The sequence below is a fragment of the Sphaerodactylus townsendi genome, linkage group LG04 (genome assembly GCF_021028975.2).
Source record: "Sphaerodactylus townsendi isolate TG3544 linkage group LG04, MPM_Stown_v2.3, whole genome shotgun sequence".
In the NCBI taxonomy this organism is placed as follows: Eukaryota; Metazoa; Chordata; class Lepidosauria; order Squamata; family Sphaerodactylidae; genus Sphaerodactylus; species Sphaerodactylus townsendi.
In genome coordinates this window covers 40019252-40035172 of record NC_059428.1, presented here as the reverse complement: position 1 = coordinate 40035172, position 15921 = coordinate 40019252, and the positions used below count along the sequence as shown (strand labels likewise).

At 41.0% G+C, this 15921-nt stretch overlaps 1 protein-coding gene across 3 annotated transcripts; it reads left to right on the top strand.

Moving 5' to 3' along the window:
• The first annotated feature begins 10 nt into the window (after positions 1 to 10).
• Positions 11 to 14389, top strand: SLC35A5 (solute carrier family 35 member A5). Of its 3 annotated transcripts, XR_007244259.1 has the most exons (8): positions 35 to 420; positions 4616 to 4768; positions 5837 to 5935; positions 7073 to 7206; positions 8211 to 8278; positions 9849 to 10641; positions 12101 to 12583; positions 13843 to 14389. XR_007244259.1 is itself a non-coding variant. In XM_048493339.1 (7 exons), exons 2-7 carry the CDS (start codon positions 4639 to 4641, stop codon positions 12167 to 12169), a joined length of 1293 nt encoding a protein of 430 aa, XP_048349296.1. In that variant the 5' UTR covers positions 11 to 57; positions 4616 to 4638; the 3' UTR covers positions 12170 to 14389. The 3 variants fall into 3 exon arrangements, 2 of the variants coding, with proteins under 2 accessions (XP_048349296.1, XP_048349295.1); XM_048493339.1 differs by having other exon boundaries at positions 11 to 57; positions 12101 to 14389; XM_048493338.1 differs by having other exon boundaries at positions 12101 to 14389.
• The last annotated feature ends 1532 nt before the right edge of the window (positions 14390 to 15921 follow it).

Here is a 15921-nt window from a genome sequence, read left to right as displayed (position 1 = left end):
TTCGCTGTTGGCTGTTGCGCCTACGCTAAAAAAGTGGGCGGGGAGAAGCTGTCAGTGGTACGTGGTCCAGCTGTCTCACCCGACTATTTCAGGCTTGTCAAAAGGCGCCGGCGTCACGTAACTGAGAGACACCGGCAGAAGGAAGTGGTTGCATAGACTCTCTCTCTGCGCGTGCGCAAAGTGTTTAGTGACGTAAAGCTGAGCCAGGACTTGCTCTCTGCGCGTGCGTGAAGCTTAGCTAAGTGAAGCTGAGCCCGAACTTGTTATTTGCGCGTGCGCGAAGTGCTTAGGGGTGTGAAGCTGAGCCAGGTGAGTGGGGACCCCATGGCTGGAGACAGAAATCTAGCAGCTGTCACGTAACCAGGTCCCTTGGGAAGAAAACAAGCACTCCTCCACACGCCTCCGATTGTGCAATGATACGTAAGTTGTCTATGCTGCAGGAAGAACATTTTCCAGTAGACCTTCTTGTCTATGTTCTTGTTTTGCCTCTATCTACATTTTCTTTCTCCATCCTGATAAATGTATGCAAACATTGGTCACTTAAGGATCCACCCACAATTTTTAAAAAGTGAGGGCTTTAATATCACAGGACTCTAGTTTGTTTTTGCTTGAAGTGGAAAAATGTTTGGAACTTATCACATCCCTAGTGTACCTTTAACAACACTCTTAGCACCATCAGTTTGACATAAAAGTTTTTTGTTGCCATACAGGTAAAATTTGGTATGTTGGTGCTGTTTTTAAAAGCCAAAGAGGTGGCAACTCAATATGCAACATGACTGCACAATGTTGGTTATAATCTTAATATTAACCTGTGTTAAATGGTTGTTGGAAGAACAGTGTACATGAGAGGTTTTGGATACTTGAAATGTGATTCATAAATGTTAACTCTTATAATCATGGGTAGGATCCAGCAATGCGTGAAGGGCAAGGAACATTTTTTGGTGCAGTTCCACTTATGTATGTAGTAGCATAAAGGCTGCAGCAACACAGTACATCTGTGTAATTTTAAACAAAATAGAAGCATACTGATAGAGCATTAATTTCTAAATGATTTGTTTTTGTTTGAGGAACAAAAGAAAGCCCTGTAAAATTATTGAAAATTACTATTCTTCCCCATTCTTTGAGGATTGTTTTTAGGTTGTAATTGAACTTCTGGCCTTTTCAACATTGAGGCAGGTCTAGCCTCCCTGCGCCAAGGTTCATGTGAATGGTTGAGGAGTTTAACTTTTCAAGCAGAACTTAAATAAAAGCATGAATTCGTATAAAACCATGTCTTTATTTCTGCGTACATATGTCAAAGTATTGAATTTGCTTCCTAGACAAAATGTTTTTTGTGTTTGTGTCTTAATCTGAATTTTGAAAATATCCTCAGAGAATTTGTTTTTTTAGTATAAGGCAATGGCAAACCACCTCTGAACCTCTCTTGCCTTGAAAACCCTGCAGTGTTGCCAGGAAAAAGAAAGTCAATGCTGGCTCTTCTTTCTGCTTTGTTTAATGACTGAGTTCATTTATTTGCCAGATTGTCGTGCCCCTGAACTGTTCAATAGCAGGACTCTATGTTCAGATGATTTCTTCATTATGAAATAAGTATGAAAGAATTATGACATTCCAGCATCAGGCATGGGAATTTAGACTTCATTGCGAGAACAAAACCATAGCAGTAAAGTCCCCTCCATTATACCCCACATCATGCCCCACATCACACAACGCCCCTTGACTACCAGTTCCCAAGGGGGGGGGGATGGCCCCTCACCAATCCCATAGTCCACAGACAAGGCAGCCTTCCCCCAGGTCAAAACAACCTACATTCCACACCGTTGACAGAACTAAAACAGCAGGTGGCTAATGAGCTGATCAGGCATTACTCAGGAAGCAAAAATACAAAGAGTGAGAAAGTACAACCAACCTCAATAATTAAGAGGGAGGGGGAACGAGGAGAGAAAGGATCCCACATCCCCAGAGGGAGACATGACCAGAACAAACCCGACCTGGGCTGATCATGACACATATTTCATTAGATCTTCGAGAGACAATTGACAATTGTTTGAAGACCATTAATGTGTGAGCTAACCTCTGTACTTTATGCCTTGGTGATCTCTAGATTAGTCCATTGTAGTGAACTGTACACAAATCAGTCCATGAGGTTTGTTCAGAAACTTTAGCTGGTGCAGGATACTGCTGCCTATCTGGTGTAGGGTATAACTCAGCACAACTATAGGATACAAGTGTAGAAATAATTATATTGGCTACAGTTGAGTTTCTATGTTCAATATAATATGTCACTTTTGATAGACCTAGATAAAGTGGGTTCAAGCTTTCTCTAGGAGTACATCCTCCCATGTGAGTCTCCCTAAAGTTTAAGATTAGCCCATGACAGCCCCTAATGCTCCCAAAGATCGGCGCTTTGGAGAACCATTTTAGTATTCCACAAGTAAGCATGGGTATCTCTGTCTTATTGTGCTTTTGAAAGTTCATTGTTTGTGTTAGTTACTTATCAAGCTCTGTTGCTTTTGATTCTTTGGTTGTGTTTTATACTGATTTTTGTTGTTTTAATATGTTAATTGTGTTGTGTGTGTTAAGTGATGTATTTAAGTGTTTAATTGTTTTGTAAACCGCCCTGAGCCCTACGGGGGTAGGGCGGTCTATTAAATTGAATAATAATAATAATAATAATAATAATAATAATAATAATAATAATAATAATAATAATAATAATAATAATAATAATAATAATAATAATAATAAATAAACAGCAGAGTTGATGAGAAGCAACTGGAAAAACTTACACGATACGAGGATTTAAGGATTGAACTACAAAGACTCTGGCACAAACCAGTAAAGGTGGTCCCAGTGGTGATCGGCACACTGGGTGCAGTGCCTGAAGACCTTGGATGGCACTTAAAAACAATTGGCGCTGACAAAATCACCATATGTCAGCTGCAAAAGGCCACCCTACTCGGCTCTGCACGCATTATTCGTCGATACATCACACAGTCCTAGATGCTTGGGAAGTGTCCGACGTGTGATGTAATACAAAATCCATCATATTGATCTTGTTTGCTGTGTATAACTGTTTTTGTATCAATAATAATAATAACAACAACAACTTATGAATTAGTGAGCCCCAGATTTCCTTTTGTTACTCAGGTCTTGCAAACTGAGGGCAGTGACTTCCTTGATGGAGTCAATTCATCTCTTGTTAGGTCTTTCTCTTTTCCTGCTGCTTTCTACTTTTCCTAGTGTTATTTTCTTTTCCAGTGAGTCTTGTGTTCTCATAATGTGACCATAATACAGTATCCTCTACTTAGCCAATTTAGCTTCTAGTGAGAGTTCAGGTTTGATTTGATCTAAAACTAGATCTACTCAGCCCAAGGTATCCGTAAAACACATTTCAAATAAGTCACCATTCTTCCTTGTTACTTTCTTCATTGTCCAAATTTCACACCTATACATAGTAATGGGGAATACTGTGGTATGACTTCTCTTGATCTTGATCACAAGCATCACATCCTTAAACTTAAGAAACTTTTCTAGCTCCTTCCTGGCTGCCCTTTCTCATCTTATTTTCCTTCTGATTTCCATCTCCGTTTTGGTTGATGGTTGAGCCAAGGAATAGACAGTCTTGAACAATCTCGATTTTTTCATCATCAGTCTTAAAGATTGTATTATTTCCCTGTAGTCATTACTTTTATCTTTATATTCAGGTGCAATCTTGCACTTTCTGTTTTAAACTTCATCAATAGCCTTTTCAGGTTTTCACTATACTTTTAATTATTTTAAAAGGTAAAAATAGTGTAAGCACCAGGTCATTACTGATCACAGGATAACATCGCATCATGGTGTCTACTAGGCAAACAATGTTTCATTTTTGTGCACAATCTTTGTAGCATCAGATGAAAGCCAGGACAGAAATTTTATAAATGTGCGGATTTCCACAGCTGATAACTGGAGAATTACCAAAATATACTTTTTACTTATAGAGATGACAGACAAAGTTTTTACTGAGCTCAAGGCAACATTTGAAGTTGTCATTGCTCAATGTGTATTTCTTGTCCTAAAGTGTTTCAGAAAGAATAAACCTTAATTGTCTTAGATTTAGATTGTGGTGCCAGTAGTGCCTGCACTATTCTTTATGTTTATTTATATTCTTGTTGACAGCCAGTGTAGTATGGTGATTAGAGTGTTGGACTAAAATCTAGCAGTTTCAGGTTCAAATCCCCATGCTGCCATGATAGCTTATGAAATAACCTTGGACCAGTCATACTTTCCCAGCCTAGCCTACCTTACAGGGTTGTTGTGAGGGTAAAATGGAAGAACGTAATGCAGTATAGGCTGTTTTGGGTCCCACTCCTTACAGGAGGAAAAGGTGGGGTATAAATGAAGAAAATAAATTAAAAACATAGTGGTAGTTTTTCAAGAAAATTAGGGCCCCCAAAATAGACTCAAAATAGTCTTTCCTGTCTCTGCAAACCACATATTGCAGAAAAGGACTTCATGCAACCTCTGTACGGAAAAGCATTAGCAACCTATTTAAATGTACTGGAAAGTAATAAAATGAACACTGTTGCTTCTGTAGAAGACGTGCCTGATAAGTGTTTTGCTTTGCTGTTCAAAGGGCACTGACAGCAAGACAACAGAATGGAGTCCAAGTTGTGCAGTAAGCCTGCCCAGTGGTCCAAGTCAGCCCTCAATACACTACTATTAGGAGGTGCCTTTGTTACTCTGGGATCAAGTCGTATCCTTCTGATGAAATACTCTGCCAATGAAGGTACATTTTGGTGTTTGACTTACTTTGGTTACTGCTAACTATCTGCCTTCATGTTCCCTGCCAGTATGCAGCATTAAGTCTTCTCAGTCTGTGTGGAGTCCTGATTTTTCTGTGAGTTTTGTGGCCATCTGGATTCCACATACAGAGCAAATTTGCCTGAAGAATAATTAACGTTAATATGAGTTGTCAGAAAATCTTTTGTGGCTTGGGGCAGCTTTGACTTTGTATCATTTACAGCTCGATCCGGAGCTGTCAGGTGGGCAGGGATGGTACTGCCTCAGTGCCACTCCACCCACTCTAAAGGGCTTTCCCCAGTGCAGGAAGCCCAAAAAGGTTTTTTAAAATTTCAACTTTGAATCCCCCTTACATGAGAATAGAGTTATGCTATGAAAATTGTGGCTTATCTCTGCCAGGGGTTCTGTTGGCACACGGGGGACTGAGCAAACCTTAGTTGGCCCCACCCCCGCACCCCCGGAATGTCCCTACCACATCAATGCAGCTAGGAGTGGTGTGGGAGTATCAGCGCAGAACTGGGCACCATGGCCAGACGTCCCAGTGCCCTGCAGTGGTGGGGCACCGGTGAATTTACCCCTATGCCAGTGAATGTGCCCCAGAGAGGGCAAATCCACCAGCATAAGCCCATTCTGCCTCCAGAGGGGCATTCTGGTCCACGCTTTGGGTTATGCTGTTAGTATACTTATTTTACCTACTGTTGAAGATGAGAGTGAAAGAAGGTTAAATTCAAAATCTTCTGAGGGTAATGAGAAATGTGAACAGGTGAATTTGTAGGATGCAAAACCCTTATACTGCTTGAGGTCCCATTTGTCACCTGAGTCTTTCACAGAAGTATAATCTATATTTTCATGTATTTCTTTACAATCGGAAGCTTGTTTTTTAAATGAAAGGGGAGGTAAAAATGGCTGGAAATCCCAATCTCGCATCTGTGTCTGTGCTAAATATACCATGCGTGCATGAATTAGGCATAACGACCTTGTCTGTTGCAAGTTATTTTCTTGGTCAGTGTGAATATCTGTCATTTTGTATAAGGCTTCTATTGATTTTTCTCAGATAACAAGTATGATTACCTCCCTGCAACTGTGAATGTGTGCTCAGAATTAGTGAAGCTGGTGCTCTGTTTGATAATGGCACTCTGGGTAACCAGGAAAGGTAGGTTGTTATATCTGGTGCTCTTATATGATGGTGGTTTGCCATTTTCAAAGATCTTTTGGGCATTTATAGCATATCTCTTAACTTGCTTTGTGTGCGTTGACAGTGTATCTTACCATGCTGAAAGAAAAAAATCAGACTGGTGTGAGAAAATTGAATATTGTAGTTGTCCAACCACTTTAGGCTAAAGGGCTTTCATCTTTTGCAGGTTTTTTTTTTGCGGGAGGGGCTTTTACATTGCACAGTAGCATAAATTCAGGTATATTGATTGTTTATTACTTGATATTCTTCACTACTACATGCCTAAGATACCATATGCCCCAACTTTCTAATTCTGTCTTTTCATTATAACATCTAGGCACTCGTATTTGTTAAAAATTTATAATGACCGCCTTGTAGTATTGCCTGTGTGATTCCATCTGGCCCAGGGGTAGGGAACCTGCGGCTCTCCAGATGTTCAGGAACTACAATTCCCATCAGCCCCTACCAGCATGGCCAATTGGCCATGCTGACAGAAAACTGATAGGTGTAATTCCCTGGCTATCTGAGTTCTATTCTAACTATCCAAAGGCTCAGTCTGCACATCTGAACTTTGCTTTTGTATGTGCTAGACCAGGGGTAGAACCTGCGGCTCTCAGATGTTCAGGAACTACAATTCCCATCAGCCATAGGGGCTGATGGGAATTGTAGTTCCTGAACATCTGGAGAGCCGCAGGTTCCCTACCCCTGTGCTAGACTTTCCCTCTCTGCTTTTCACTCTGTTGTTTAAATTGAACAGGGCTAGTTTGGCTACAGGAAGGTTTGCAGTAGTAGAGCTCCTTCAAAAAAAATGTTTCCCACCACCCTTTTCCAGTCAATAGAATGCATCAGTAATTCCTTGGACCACAGCCCAGATCACTTAATGTTTATAAAGAAACTTAAATAGATGGCAATAAAATAGAGGGAGGGGGCTGCACTGGGGATGGGCAAAGGAGTGAACTCACACTCACTTAGTGAGGGTGATAAATAGGAGCCAACCTTTTGCCTGTCTTTAAAATCTGTGATAATTGTGAAAATTAGGGTATCATATGTGTATGCATGCAAGTCGGAAACATTTGCCTTATGTGCCCACACTCTTCCCAATTTATTCCTTTTTAGGAGGATATTCTCATAGTGGATTTGGCTGCAACTCATGGAGGCAATTCTATAGCTACATTAAATGGTCGATACCTGCCTTCCTTTATTTTTTGGATAATCTGATTGTCTTTTATGTGCTCTCCTACCTCCAGCCGGTAAGTATCACTTCAGGAATACAGGGTATTCATTCAGAAGTCTTATGGCAGCCTTACGGCCCAAGGTATATGGTGTCTTGTATCTATATAGCAGTGGTGGCGAACCTATGGCACGGGTGCCAGAGGTGGCACTCAGAGCCCTCTCTGTGGGCATGCATGCACAGAGTTCATCATGTGGGGACCCCCGGAAAATTGCCCCCCCACACACACATCTAGGTTGGCCTGGGCCGCTGGGCATGATGTGTAGGTAACCCTGTTATGTGCTGTTAAACCCCACTAATTTTCATGGGAAGAACTAAAGCGCAATCTTTTACCTGGGAGTAAGCTTGGTTGCTGGCAATGGGGCTTGCTTCTAAACCCTCCTAGGGTCGTGATTCACCCATTCGAAGCGTTGCACGGTTGCTTCAAAGCAAAGCCTCCGACTACCACCAAGCTAACTCCTGAGTAATGCGTGCCTTGGAGCCAACTGTTTTTTTCTAAACCAAAACCTCAGTATTCAGGTGAAATTGCCATGTTGGCCCTTTGCGATAAATAAGTGGGTTTTCGGTTGCAGTTTGGGCACTCGGTCTCGAAAAGGTTCGCCATCACTGCTATATAGCCTCTGATCAATCAAATCACAGGACCTAACTGGACCTACTACTCTACTTTTTTTACCTGACTAGGCAAACTAGAATTGTTGCAAGCAGCTAGATTAGTGGGTTATAGGACATTTGTCCTGAGTAAAGCAAAGATGCTTTTTGGTTGTTTCAGCAAAAATGTGTGCATGCGACCCATTGTGTGATGGTTCTCTTGGCATCATGTGTTAAGTGTTTTTCCATCATCTGGAGATTTTTTAATTCCTTCTCATATTGAGGAGTTTTGCTTAGATGGAACTCTCTTGGCTATGCTATCAGGCTCGCGTGTTGGGACTTCCTATTACTAAGCACCGTATGCTGATATGTGTATCCTAATTCTAGACTGCATTTTACATATAACTTTGTTCCTTGCCATCTTTTTTCCCCTAGGCCATGGCTGTGCTGTTCTCAAATTTTGTCATTATAACAACTGCCCTCCTGTTCAGAATAATCCTGAAGTAAGTAGCTATGGAAACAATTTCAGTAGTTGCGTCTCTGTTTTCACTATTGGTATTGCCAAGTTCTCTTTAAAGGCCTATAAACAAAGACTAGTAGTACTGAAATAAAAAGCAAACCAAAGTAATATTTTCCACTTTTATGCATTGACTTTCAAGTCCATTACTGTCCTGACTATTATTGAAAAGAACTGCAGTCTTGAATGGATGTGCTTGTATGTTGGTTCCACTAAAGCTGGTGACAGTTATATTTAAATAAGTGTGTATAGGATGAGGCTGCGAATAAACTAGTGCTGGCAGTACAGAAAAATTTTGATCTATTTATCAGTTTAGAAGCATGAAATTATAAATCCACCTTAGGTGTATTTTCATTATCCTAATATGTGGGGTCAACCAGGCTTTTTAAACTAGTTTCTTAATTGGTTTAGAAACAAAGGTGTATCCGTATGCCTATCCTGGTATTAGTTTTGTATACCGCCCTCCCCCTAAGGGCATGACGGCATGAAAGGGAACGGGGGAGGGGAGGGAGTGAGGGGTGGCATGCAAGGGAGGGGAGGGAGGGGCCCCGGTGTCTGGACATGGCCCACCCATCCTAGCGGAGGGAGTGGGAGGGGTGGCATGCAAGGGAAGGGGAGAGAGGGATGGCGTGCAAGGGAGGGGAGGGAGGGGCCCCGGTGTCTGGACATGGCCCACCCACCCTAGCAGAGGGAGGAGGAGGGGGAGGGATGGCATGCAAGGGAGGGGAGGGAGGGGCCACGGTATCTGGACATGGCCCACCCACCCTAGCGGGGGGAGGGGGAGGGTGGCATGCAAGGGAAGGGGAGGGAGGGGTTGTTTTAATGGTCTGTTTTAATGGTTTAGTAATGACCCAGAGCTTATATTAAATTTGTATTAGTTTTAATTTATGCCCTGTCTGTTTATCTTCATTTTGTATACCGCCCTGATCCCTTCAGGGGAAGGCGGTATATAAATCCAATTATAAATAAATAAATAAAAATAAAAATTGAGTGATCTGTTTTTTTCAGCATTTTGAATATGGTATGCTTTATTCACTCAGTTTCTGGTAGTTTTCAACCGTAACATACAGTCCTGAGGACTGAGTACTACTCCTATAATATTTGATCTGTCCACTGCTATATTGTAATATGTTTTTAGCTCACTGAAAATAAGCCTTTCCATCATGTTAAATGAAATTCTAGTCAAACCTTTTAAATAAACGGGAAGATTCTGTCCCATCCTTATTGCAACTTTTATACATTTTCAGCTAATTCAAAACAAATGTATTAAGTGGATGAAATCATTTTTCCAGGTAAACAAAAAATGTGTTTCAAATTTGCATATAGCACGTATCTAGTCTAGTGTTCTGTCTTTTGGTTTACGTGTGGTAGCATGTGACTTTGATAATTATCTGAATAATGTAGGCAGCTGGGGGAAGATCATGACCTAATAAGAGTTTTAATTAATAAGACGTGTGCTTCAACTCTTCCTCTCACTGGTGCTTTTTAGAATTAGTTTATCAAATTGCTTGGGTCTCTCTCTGCATGCTTAAAAGGCCTTTCTTGTCTACACACAGACGGCAGCTCTCCTGGGTGCAGTGGGCCTCTTTGCTGATTTTGTTCCTGTCAATCATAGCCCTTACTGCAGGGACTGGAAGCAACCACCATAGCTTGGCTGTGCATGGATTTCACCATGACATTTTTTTCAGCCCATCTAACCACTGTCTGCAGTACACCAAGCCAAAGAACGAGTGCCTAGGGAGAGAAAATTGCATCACACCATGGCTGTTCCCCAGTTTCACGTGGAATATCACCACCACTGCCACGGGAGTCTTGAGACCACTTCAGCTTGGCCTTGGTCATCTGCTCATACTACTGCAGTGCTTTATCTCTGCTCTAGCCAACATCTACAATGAAAAGATACTGAAAGAAGGGGGCCAGTTCAGCGAAAATATCTTTGTACAGAACACTAAGCTATATCTCTTTGGAGCTGTGTTCAATGGCCTGATACTGGGCCTGCGCACTGAACATCGAGGCCAAATAGAGTTCTGTGGATTTTTCTATGGCCACAACACATTCTCTGTTGCCCTTATTTTTGTCACTGCTTTCCTGGGGCTCTCAGTGGCTTTCATCTTGAAATTCCGAGACAACATGTTTCATGTTCTGACGGCACAAGTTACAACTGTGATCATCACCACCGTGTCTGTCTTTGTTTTTGACTTCAAGCCTTCTATGGAGTTCTTCTTAGAGGCTCCTGTGGTACTTTTGTCCATATTTATCTACCATTCTAGCAGTCCTCGATGCACAGAATATACTCCACAGTGGGAGAGGAGCAAACCTGGAGGAGGTGCATGGGAGCGCTCCAGTGGGGTAAGGTTTTGAAATGTTGTGTTCTGACTCTATCCCACCCCGTAAAGTTAAAGTGGGGTCAGAAGTAGGCTGATAGTTTTTTCTGCAGTGCCAGAAGCACTGGAAAATGTGCAGGGTTACTATACTTGCTACTACCACTATCTGTCACTTTCTTCCCTGTAGTAATTTGCTCACATAGCAGTGGTTTCAAAGGTAGGGGGCCTGTACCAATGGCTCCAAAGATGTGGTAAAATGTGCTTAAACCAGTGGTGGGAGTCAAAAATTTTAGTAACAGGTTCCGATGGTGGTGGGATTCAAACAGTGGCATAGCGCCAATGGGGCTGGGCGGGGCAAGATGGGGGCGTGGCCAGGCATTCCGGGGTGGGACATTCCTGGGCAGGGCTGTGGCAAGGACACAGGGCGCGCACACCCCAAGTGCAGTACCCCTTCGCCCCACCTCTAGATTCAAATAATGACTGTTTAAAGTATTAAAAAAGCAATATACCGAAAGGTAGTGTATTATTTCTTTTTTATATAATTATATTGATTGATTTAAAATAATATAAGTAAGGAGAGAAACCAAAAACTGTTTACAATTGTTAACATATTACAAACATATCTAATTGTCTATCTCTCTCAACCACCCCCAACTAAAACATCCTATATTGCCCCCCTCCTTCCCATATTTCCCTCCCTCCCTACTTTCTACTTCCTCTTCAGATTCCTATAACTACTTTATCTATTCCACTTGAAAGAAAACTAACAGAGGGAGAGATCCAAAATCCTTAATCTAAAAGAGTAGTTTAAACTCCTCTCTTTCTAATATAAATTTCAAGGGGAAAAAAGAAAATGAAAACTTTTTTACCTATAATACTTTCCCAACCTTTATACCAATGAACAAAAAAAATAGAATTACTATATATTGTATTATTTCATACAGTTCCTACACACATGGCGGGGTGCCATGGGGAGCAGGGGGGCTGCAGGGGGCCCTGGGGGGCGATTTTGCATCCCCCACTTGACGAGATTTGTTGTACCCAGGGACAGAGATTACTCCCTTGTCCCTAGCGGAGTTAATCATTAATAACCGGTTCTCTGAACTGAGAAAATTTTAGTAACCGGTTCTACCGAATAGGTGCAAATAGGCTGCATCCCACCTCTGGCTTAAACCCATTGATTTCTGTGAATTTAACTTGGTGTTGTTGCGGGTGCTGTTTGAGGATATTGGGCACCAGGTGGTGCTGTTTACAGTAAAATCTTCTGCTATGCTGATACAAAGTGATCGGATGAATCCTTCCTTTTCTAATTCTTATATTTACATCTAAATTACACCTTTCTGAATCCATTGGAGAAGGATTCAGAAGGGTATATCTGTGAATGATTGTAATGTTCATCACTGTTGTCATTTTGCGAAGTATTTCTTGCATACTTGTAACAACCTTTAATGCTGCGTTTTCATTCTCTGTGTTGTTTTCTGTAGGATGGAGAAGAGCTTGAGAGGCTTACCAAACCAGACAGTGATTGTGATTCAGAAGAAGAGGCCTTATAGTATTCGGATTCTTGAGTTTTGGACACTTCTCATTACAAGAAAGGAGTTCTGCAGTTCCAGGGGGAGTTAAAGCCTTGTTCATGAAACGGGAGGAAAGTTCTATTATCTTTTCAGAACTGTGGGATTTTAATTTGCCTTTTGATCAAGCTGTCCAAGGAAATACATCTATGTGATCCTTCTGCAGCGGATAGCAGTGGCTGAGGTGCAAATGCAGAAGGGTTAGAATTGGAGGCATCTCTCTGAACCATTAAGACTCCTGGTTGTTCCGTATCAATAAAGAGAGCCGTTAATTCCATGAAAGCTGATCAAAGTACCTCTATTCAAACCTGTTGTGAGATTCTGGCTTGATAGGCCAAAGAACATTCCAGGATATTTCAGCGGAGCACATTTATATGACATCAAGCTATATTAGAGGTAACTGTACATTGTGTCAAGAGTACTCCCCACATCAAATACTATGTGGCAAATTTGTGTTGCTGGGTGTATATGTTGTAAGGAGCCACAGCCATGTCTGTGACGCATGCTGTGTGTCAGATGCGCAATTATGGTTTTAGGAGTACCTTAAAATATAGTGTGTTAAGCAGCCCTTGATGATGAATGCCCTGCAATATAGTAGTAAAAATCCAGTCCAAATTTAATCCAGTGAGTTGCTAGAATTGAAAAAAAAACATTTTAATGCGCTGTTTCATATTATGTATCCTTGAGTATAAGAGTTTTCATTTGAATTTCTAGTATTTCTAGTACAAATTCAAAATCATTTTGTTCCCTTCAATCACAAATTGAAAGTATATTTTTGTTGTGCAGTGGTGGTATAAGGTGAAGTAACAACTTCCAAGATGAGTGTAGCAGATGAGCTGTAAGATAACAGTATAAGCAACAGAACTTGTGCCTTTTCTATTGTGATAATAATTTCATTATTTGTGTTTGTATTAAGGTGTGCATTGTTGTGTTCAGAAATTTATTATTGAGATTCGCTGTGCAGGGTGGTATAATTTTTTTTTTAACATTTGACAGAAATTTTACACCTTCCCACTTGAATGCTGTTGTGTCAGAAAATAGCCTGAGTAAGCATAGAATCATGGAGTTGGAAGGGACACCAAGGGTCATCCAGTCCAACCCCCTGCCATGCAGCAGGGGCGCAGGGCGTGTGCATCCCCCGAACGCAGTTTCCCCTCGCTCCGCCTCTGTCGAGGTATACTACATCCACAGCATTCTCTTCATCCACAAGCTTGTCACTCTATCAAAAAAACAGATATGATTAGTCTGGTGTGAAACTATAGCAATTTAACATGTCTCTATGGGCTTTCCAAGGACAGCTTGGGCGAGGAGCTTAGACCATGTCTTTTACAGAGGCATTACAGCACCATTATACTCATTTTTGTGTTTGGTCTTTGTTAAGTTTATGAGTTTTCACAATGTTATCCAGTTGATTTTTTGATTTAGAGTGTGAGCGCTTTTGCTGTGTAGGTATGTTTTGATTACTCCACCGATGCTTTCAGCAGTGTGAGAGTTTACAACACAGGGAACTGCCTTCTTTTCATTTAGTAGATTATTTGGATGTTAGCTCATTAGGCACAGCCAGAGCCAGTAACATTTTCTTGTGTTTTGAATTGCAATAAACGTTTAAAATTCATTACTATTGTTAACATGCAGTCTTTTGACTTTAAATTTAGGTACAGTTTCTGTCTGTTGGTTTACGTGGTTACACTGATGACACGTATCTTGTGTGCACATGAAAAAGTATGGCTTCACTGGGCAGCTTCAGTTCTTCATGACACTCCTACAATACAGAGTATTTCAAATCCACTTTAATGACGTATCCTTTTACACCAGGCTTGTAAAATACCTTAATAGTGTTTCTTTTTTAGAAATACCTTTAGAAACAAGGGTGCACTACTCTTAGTAAAAATGTGACTGTAAAGCTAGTGTGCTTTGTGTTAACAGTGAATTTAATTCTGGTTTGGTTTTCCTTTTGTAATAACCCTTCTCGTTTCTGTGGAAATTGTTCTATTGTTAACTAATACAGCTGAGAGCATGGGCTTTCTGTTATAAGCTACTGTTATTGTTCATCTGGGGTGTTCTTTAAGGGATTCATTTGGACTTCCTCTGTGGTTCCTGCGTTTAACCAAAAAACGAGACCCCCCCTTTATGTTGAATTTTAAATTTTATAGTCCAGACTACTGTGCCACAAGGCCAAATAAATAGAAACATTCTAACAAAGTAAATGAATATTGGATTTCTTGCGTGCATTTCTTGAGTTTGTTGGGTTGCACTAGGGAGAATTGGATAACGGGGAATTGGATAACGGGGAATTGGATAACGGGGAAGAGCAGTACAAGGTTGGACATTCTGCCTGCCTTTCCAGCTCCTAGTTCTTTCTGTTTTGGCTGGTTTGTAGTAGGGGTTAGGGTGTCAAGCTAACTTATCTCATATTTATTTATTTATTTATTTATTTTTTAAACTTTTATACCGCCCCATCCTCTAAGGGCTCTGGGCGGTGTACAGCATAAAACATGGTAAAACAAGTCACTAAAATCTTTAAAACAGCGGTCATAGGGTTGTGGTGAAGGTAAAATGAAGGAAAGACTAATTATATAAGCTGCTTTGGATCCCCATTGGGGTGAAAGGCAGGGTATAAATGAAGTAAATAAAACATAATAAGAAAATCCACTTTTTCCCAGTTGGAATATTGGAAGAAACCAGACTTCAGAGGAAAATGCGGGAGGGATCTTTAGAAAATAATTTTCAGGTAATGAAAGGGTTAATCCACAGGTGGGATCCAACCAGTTCTCACCACTTCTCTAGAAGTGGTTACTCATTTTTTCTGAGTGCCGAGAAGGGGTTACTAAAGCAACCTCCCTGCCCAATAGAGGCTGGAGGTGCGTGTGTGCGGCGGCACCACTGTTTGAATCCCACCACCATCGGAACCTGTTATTAAAATTTTTGGATCCCACCACTGGGTTAATCCCTGCCTTCCTCCATCCTCATCTATAAATATCAGCTTCCCGCCCCTCATATTGTGGCAGATCAATGTTCAGGAACAAGTTGCCCATTATAAGTTGTATTTCTGCCGTGAGAAAAGGTATATATTCTGGGTTTTTTGTTTTTGCTTGGCAGAACATAATACAAAATTGCTTTGAAATGCTTGTTTTCATTAAGGGGAAGCAGCATGATTTGCAAAGAAAAGGTACTCTATGACCCAACCAACTCATGTGTTTGAACTAGTGAGACAGTAGAGAGATATTTTCAGTGTACTTGACTGTGTTTAATGTGCATTAGACTTGTTTCAGTCTTTGCACTTAGGTCAACACTACTGCTGTCTTCCCCAGTGTGATGTTTCCAGGAAGCATCTGTGAAACCCTTAACTTTGGATTAGAGTTCTGCTAAGGAAGGAAAAGGTGCAGAGACTTTTTTAACCTAAACATTCCCAAAGAATTTCCTTTCATAAACATGTCTGCACACATAAATCTGCTGAACACATTTTAAAAGTTAACATTAAACTAGTGAGACTTTGAAATCCCACATTCTGCTGCTTCATTTGTGAGCTATGCATGAAAACCAATGAAAAATAAAGACTATTGGGAACAATGTGTATTTTACTCTCCTATGGTAATGGAAACTTTATGCAAAGTTTCACTGGTGCTTCATCCACTATCTTGAACTGAGAACAATGGAATGTGTGAATTTGGGCAAAAACACTGGTCTAAAAAGCGGACACCTGATTGTAGGGCAGCAGATATGCTACACATGTC